The 6000-nt window shown below is 50.5% G+C and overlaps 1 protein-coding gene across 6 annotated transcripts in view; it reads right to left on the bottom strand.

Moving 5' to 3' along the window:
• Positions 1–3644: 3644 nt before the first annotated feature.
• The window catches only part of KIRREL3 (kirre like nephrin family adhesion molecule 3), a 563596-nt gene continuing 561240 nt past the window's right edge, over positions 3645–6000 (bottom strand). For all 6 annotated transcript variants that reach the window (XM_019710496.3, XM_074321188.2, XM_074321190.2 and 3 more), the window contains 2 exons: positions 5537–5623; positions 3645–4935 (listed from right to left, as the gene is read on the bottom strand). In XM_019710496.3, the coding sequence (XP_019566055.2) occupies positions 4492–4935; positions 5537–5623 (531 nt within the window). In that variant the 3' untranslated portion in view covers positions 3645–4491. The remainder of the gene's footprint in view (positions 4936–5536; positions 5624–6000) is intronic.

Here is a 6000-nt window from a genome sequence, read left to right as displayed (position 1 = left end):
GCTGGGGCAGGAATAAAACTACAGGGCCTGTGGTAATGAAAGCTTTCAGTATATGTCAGAGACCTAGCCATTAGAGAGGAGTGGGGAGAGGGACTCAGGAAGAATAGCAATTAGGGAAAAGAAACCTCTCCCTACAGCAACAGTGTATCATCCAGGGAAACAAATCCTTCTTTTTACAAAGAAGAGGAGCTTGAAATTTTCTCATTTTTTCCAGCTTATGACCTAGTTAGGAAGATTGAAACATAGAGTGGTTGGGGAAAAGATGATTGGAGCCTTACTGGAAATGAGAAGTAAAGATTAAGGTGAGAGGTCTTTATCAGTGATTCTCAAAGATTGCTGGTAGTTTTGGTGTAAATGCTGCAAATGGCTATTTTGTGGTCATATCTCCTAAAAACAACATAGGTAAGAGGCGTCTAAACTTTTCTTTTAAAGGAGAAGTAAAATTCAAGATTTAGTTGAGATTGGTTTATGTCTAAATGGTTATGTTTCTTTAGATAGGCACACCAAGTGGTATTTTAAATAAAAATATATATGCAAATTAAGATAGTTTTTATTTAAATATTTATACTTTTATTTTAATAAAGAGTTTATTTTGGTAGGGAAATTCCTAAAGAAACTAATTGCAGGACTGCCTTCATCTTTTTTTCTGGTGCCATCATAAACCACACACAATACCTGGGACCAGCTCGTTGAACTTGTGGAGTGTGTTTCTTGCGATTTCAATTCTGATTCCTTAATAGCAACCACAATACACCACATATACGCTTCCCCATACAGGAAGTGAAAAATGCAATTCCTGTTCTGAGAAGTCTCCCAAGGACGGCATCATGTTTGTTTTCATTTCCACTCTGAAAGCTCCAAGGCAGCTTCAAGACCTATTACTTTATAGCACTTGTGTCAATAGGCTCTGTCAGAAACGGATTGGATGTGGTATTCTAGCTCTTTAAGCGAGAGCACTTCCTATCCCAGGAAAGTTGAAGAGGTGGTGGAAATAACCCTGGCCTCTCCAGACTGATAGCGAGCCTGAGAATTAGAAACTGGGCTCCCATCCAGGGACTGGGAGCCAACAGTGAATTTTAAAGCTATCAGAAAACTGGACACTGGCCCTGGTAGAGGAGGGGGTGATATGATACACAGAATAGCTCTGTTTCACAGGAAACCGTGGTCTTTCCAGGTCATCTGGGGACTTGAGGTGGAGGATGTCAGTCCCACCTTCCTAATGGAGCTGCGGCCTGTCCCTGCTCAGCCTCCTAGAGTGGGTGCTAGCAAATGCCTTTACCGCCAGCTGTTTCCATCATATTCTAGAATGAAAGTGGCCTTGAGTTGGCACTGTAGGATGCAAAGATTTTATGGAGGAAATCATGTGTGTTTAAATCTCCTGTTTACCACTTGTTAGCTCTGTGACCTTGGGCAAGTCTTTTGACTTCTTTAAACCTCATTCCCCGCCTATAAAATGGTAATACTTTGTAGAAATGTGAGGATTAAAGAAGATTTCAAATGTAGTTTCAGTTAATTTGAAATCACCTCCAGGGGAACTCAGGGCTTCCTACAGCCTTAAACTTTTTTTAACACCTCCCTTTACCAGCTTTTTTGAACCCTCTCTCCTTTGCGAGAAGTAAATAGGGCTGGAGACAACTCAGGGATGCACACAGCTCAGGTTAGGCTCCTTCTCAATGCCTCAACCTTCCAGAAGTTCCCCCCCACCACCAGATGCTTTTAATTTTCTTCCTCTTTGTTAACTCTCTTTCGCCAAGGCCTTACTTGTGTCCTATCCCTTCAACAGCCTTTGCTGTATTTGTGAATTGGAGTGTGCTTGGGGGTTGGACACTGGATGGCAGAGTCTTGACTCTCTGCGCCGATTCTGTGACACTTCACATTCTCACCCTGGGAGTGCCTGAAGCTCAGGAGGGAGACGAGTCCATTCTGTTCTATGGAACAGCTTACTGCCCTATGCTTCTGCTTGTTCTGAGTCATAGCCCTGGATTTCAGGAGAGAATGAGTGCTTCTCCCCTATTATGAAAACTGTGTATATGTGTGTATGTGGCAGGGGGCAAGGGACAAGGTAGGCTGTGGCGAGGGTTAGAAGGGCGATATCCCATTCACCTCCAAGGTGGGGAAAACCAGGAGAAATTCATGGACAAACCCTCCTAAGTCATGCTCTTCCTTATTCTAGCATACCAAGGCATTTTGTATCTGGTCTTGGAAACTTACTCCCTTTTGGCAAAGGCAACACATACCGGGGGTGCCAAAAAAATGGATACAAGTAGACACTTTGGTCAGCGTTGCTCAAGCAGTAGTTTGCCATAATCAAAAGTATCTGGACATTGATGGGAACTACTTTGAGCACCTCTTGTAATTGCAGAAGTCAAATGTGACTTGGATTCGTCTTTTGTTATCGGTATATACTGAGTATTCCAATTTTAATATTTTCCTTTCTTAAAATGTGTCCACATTATTTTGGTATCCTCTGTATATGGGAAGGAAGCAGGCTCGTCAAGATGAACCTGAAACGCTCAGGGGCCGATCCCCTGACATGTGTGCTGGGCCAGACTGGTCCTAGGAGCAGGATGTGAGACTGGGATATAAACTTCCGTTTCACATCAGTTTCTCTCCCCTTGGGCTTGGGGCTGCAAAGGAAGACATGTGGGGCACTGGGGGGTTTTGAAGCAGCAGGAAACATGGTGGAAGCAGAACACCCTTCTATGTGGAGGCGCTAAGAAGGCTGCGTAAAGAATCAGGGGGCCATTCAAGGAATCAGAGTATGGGAAGAAGCACAGACTTTCGTGACGAAGGTTCCATGGTGGGTTAGGACTACAGGGGAAGTTGGAGAAGGGCCTAAAACTTACGAGGAACTCCAACTTTAGGGACAAATTGGGTTCTCCAAAATTCCATTTGAATCCTGCTCCCTGAGCTAGCCCTCTAACTTGCCCGTTTACCCATTCCATTCCACCTGTCACCACGACATCAGGCTTCCCACCTAAGCAAGGCCATCCTTAAAACATGATTTGAGTCTCAGAGTGTTATGGTGTTTGGTGCCATAGCCTCTTTGAAGAGGGCCTTTTACCGGGAACCCCCAAGAAAGGAGCTTCCCTTGCAGAATGTTGCTGAGAAAAAGGCCTAGAATGACCCCTCCCTCTAGTGCCCAGTATGACCACTTTGCCTCTGAGCTGTATATGACATGAGTCGGGTGGTTGGTGAGTCCTGTTTCGGCATGGCCTCTGGGTTGGGCGCAGCCATAAGGAGAGGAAACTGCCTCTAGGTGCTATAGCCGCCACAGCCAGAGCTATCAACAGCCTTCATTACCTAGGAAACATGGATCAAACAAGGGCAAAGAACCTTGGGTTCCCAAAGGAAACCCTGAGCTGTTGGGTTCTTCCTGTGGCTCTGCAGGAACAAAAGGAACGGATTTGTTGGAGTAACGGCCCTGACATTTATTCCTAGGTGGTGAGTAGGAGGGGTGAGGTGTCAGTATACTTCCTCCCTTGCCCGGGGAGTCTTACTGAAGATGGGACCACTGTTCCTGGTGTGAATCTAGATCCCTGGAGATTCATCAGCTAAGAAGGCAAGTCTCATCACCTTAAAGAGGTCAGCCTCTAGTCCCTCCAACCTACATCTCCCAGGAATCACTCTCCCCGATGACCAGAGAAGCTCTCACACTCTGTATATTAACTCTGATGTGCTGTAGGGGTGGAGGGGAGTACACGAAGCAGGGGTGGGTGGGGAGGCTCCGAGGCACACAGCCTGGCGAGGGCAGGTTGGGCGAGGTGTTCCCCGAGTGCTCACACTTCCCCTGCTTCCCTTCCCTCCCCATCCTAGGACACCAGTCTGTGTGGGTCACTCCCACCTCAGTTCAGAGGCATCCAGTCCAAGGACAGAACTGCAAGAGTATGGGACACAAAACACCAAACAAATTGGGGGTGGGCTCCCAGCCAGTGTGGTGAGACATGGTCCTGTGGCCAGTGCCATTTCTGGCTTCTCGGCCTCCCGGGTGTGGGCTCTGAGCAGCAGAGGGCACTGGGGTCTCTGGGGCAGCTCAGTGCGTGGGTGGGGGATGGGGAGCACTTCACCCCCTTATCCCCAGGGTTGTACAGGAGCACAGGTGCAGGGCAGCACTGGGTAGAGCTCATGGGGAGACTGGAGAGTGGACGGCAGTTTCATTAAAGCAAAGTGATAGCTGCCTCTAGTGCCTGTGGGAAGAGTAGGTAGGGAGGGGCCTCCAGGAAAGGGCTGGGGACCAGAGTGTCCAGCCCGGAGCACTCAGCTGCATCCTCTGACACTTCCCCACCCCACGCCTCTGGCACACTGCAGCTGGGGACCCAGATTTGTGCTTGATCAGGGCTTCGGAGGAGGGCGGTGGCAGAGGCACTGGGGGGGTTGTCCTGGAGGCGGCTGGTTCTGGGAGCCTCTGCAAAGTACCCATAGTATCTGGAGAGCCAGGATGTGCCATGGCCCCTGTCCCCTGCGTCCCTGCCTGCCCGTGGTCTGGGTTCCTCAGACGTGAGTCTGCATCCGCCGCTGCAGGGGTCGGCTGGGGTCGGAGTTCTGGGAAGAGGACTGGGAGTGATGGGAAGAGGAGGCAGAGGCCTTGCTGGCCTTGTCAAACTGCACGTAGCCGTCCTGCTTGCCGCTGCTGCTGACGCTGCTGTCACACTGCGTGTCCAGGAAGGAGCTGCTGTCGCTGAGGGAGCCCCTCTGGAACTCGCGCTCGCAGAGCTCAATGGATGAGCTGCCCATGCCCAGCACGAACCTCTGGCTGTAGTCGTAGAGGCGGCCCTGGCCACTCAGGGTGCTGTAGATATTGGTGAAGGACATGCCCGTGGGCACTCGCTGCTTGCCTGTGGGACGCAGGTCCGGCTGGCAGCTGGACAGGGAGATGGTGGGGGTCGAATGGTGCTCCTTGAAGGTGTTGACGCTATAGTAGCCATTGGTGGGGTCCTGGGGTGGGGGACAAGAGCGAGCGGTGTCACCAGGTGGGCAGAGCCTGCACTGAACTCCCTAGGCTGAGCCGGTCCTCCCTCACACAGGAAGACACGAGGACAGACAGGAGGAGGGAGCGGCGGGGCGAAGTGTGAGGGGCAGGGGCTGGAAGGGTCAGCCTGGTGGGAAACCCAAGAAGAGGGGGCTGGCAGGTATTCAGGCAGCAGTGGGGAGGGCAGGGCGCTGAAGGGAGGGAAGCAGAGGGCTCTCGATGGGCACGCAGGTTTTGTCAGCACAATGCAAGGTCATTTGAAAACACGGCTTTAACTGTGTTTTTGTTTTTGTCCAGAGCATGGCTATTTAGTTTTAAAATTTATCTGCGAAAAGGCTGTGGGAGAGAACTGTAGGACCTCAACTGTAACTCTCTCCTCTCTTTAGTGTGGGGGTGAGACAGCAGGTGCCTTTGCAGGGGAGTGTCCCACCTTAGGGAGAGAATAAGCACTTGTCCCCAAGGCCATCTCTGGCCTCTCTTTTCTGTTTGCTGTCATTGTTTGTCTGGACATGGGGGTTAGGCCGTCCGAGCTGAAGACCAGATTCCACAGCCCATGGCTACTCCTACCTTCAGGTTCTGAAATTCCTTCTCCTCTTCTTTGAGCACCTCCAGCTGCTTCAGGACTGAGTCTTGTTGGAATTCACCCCGGTCCATCTGCAACCCCAAAAATGGCTGCTCAGTGGGCAGGAGGTGGGCTGAACATCCACTTTCCCCAAGGAAACGATGGAGAAGCCAATTTGAAAGAAGCTTGCCATGTCTGCCTCCCCTCTCACCCCCTTCCCCTTGCCCAACCTCCCACTGCCTGGTGAAGGAGTCAGGAGGGGGTATGTCCTGAGACACAGAGAGAGGCGGGAGATGCGGGTGGTGGGTGAGGGGCAGGGCCCTACTTCCCTTGGGCTAGGAAGTCACCTCCAGAGTTCTCACTTGGATGATTCAATTCAATTCAATTCATTGAGCATTTACTGAATTTCAGGCCAAGCTAAGGGACAGGCAGGCACAGATTAAGAAACAGCTGTGCTCCTCAGGGGATG

Source organism: Rhinolophus sinicus, chromosome 9 (assembly GCF_057876585.1).
Source record: "Rhinolophus sinicus isolate RSI-liver-muscle chromosome 9, RSI-T2T, whole genome shotgun sequence".
In the NCBI taxonomy this organism is placed as follows: domain Eukaryota; kingdom Metazoa; phylum Chordata; class Mammalia; order Chiroptera; family Rhinolophidae; genus Rhinolophus; species Rhinolophus sinicus.
Note: the sequence above shows the minus strand (reverse complement) of the source record. Positions and strands in the feature narration are given on the sequence as shown.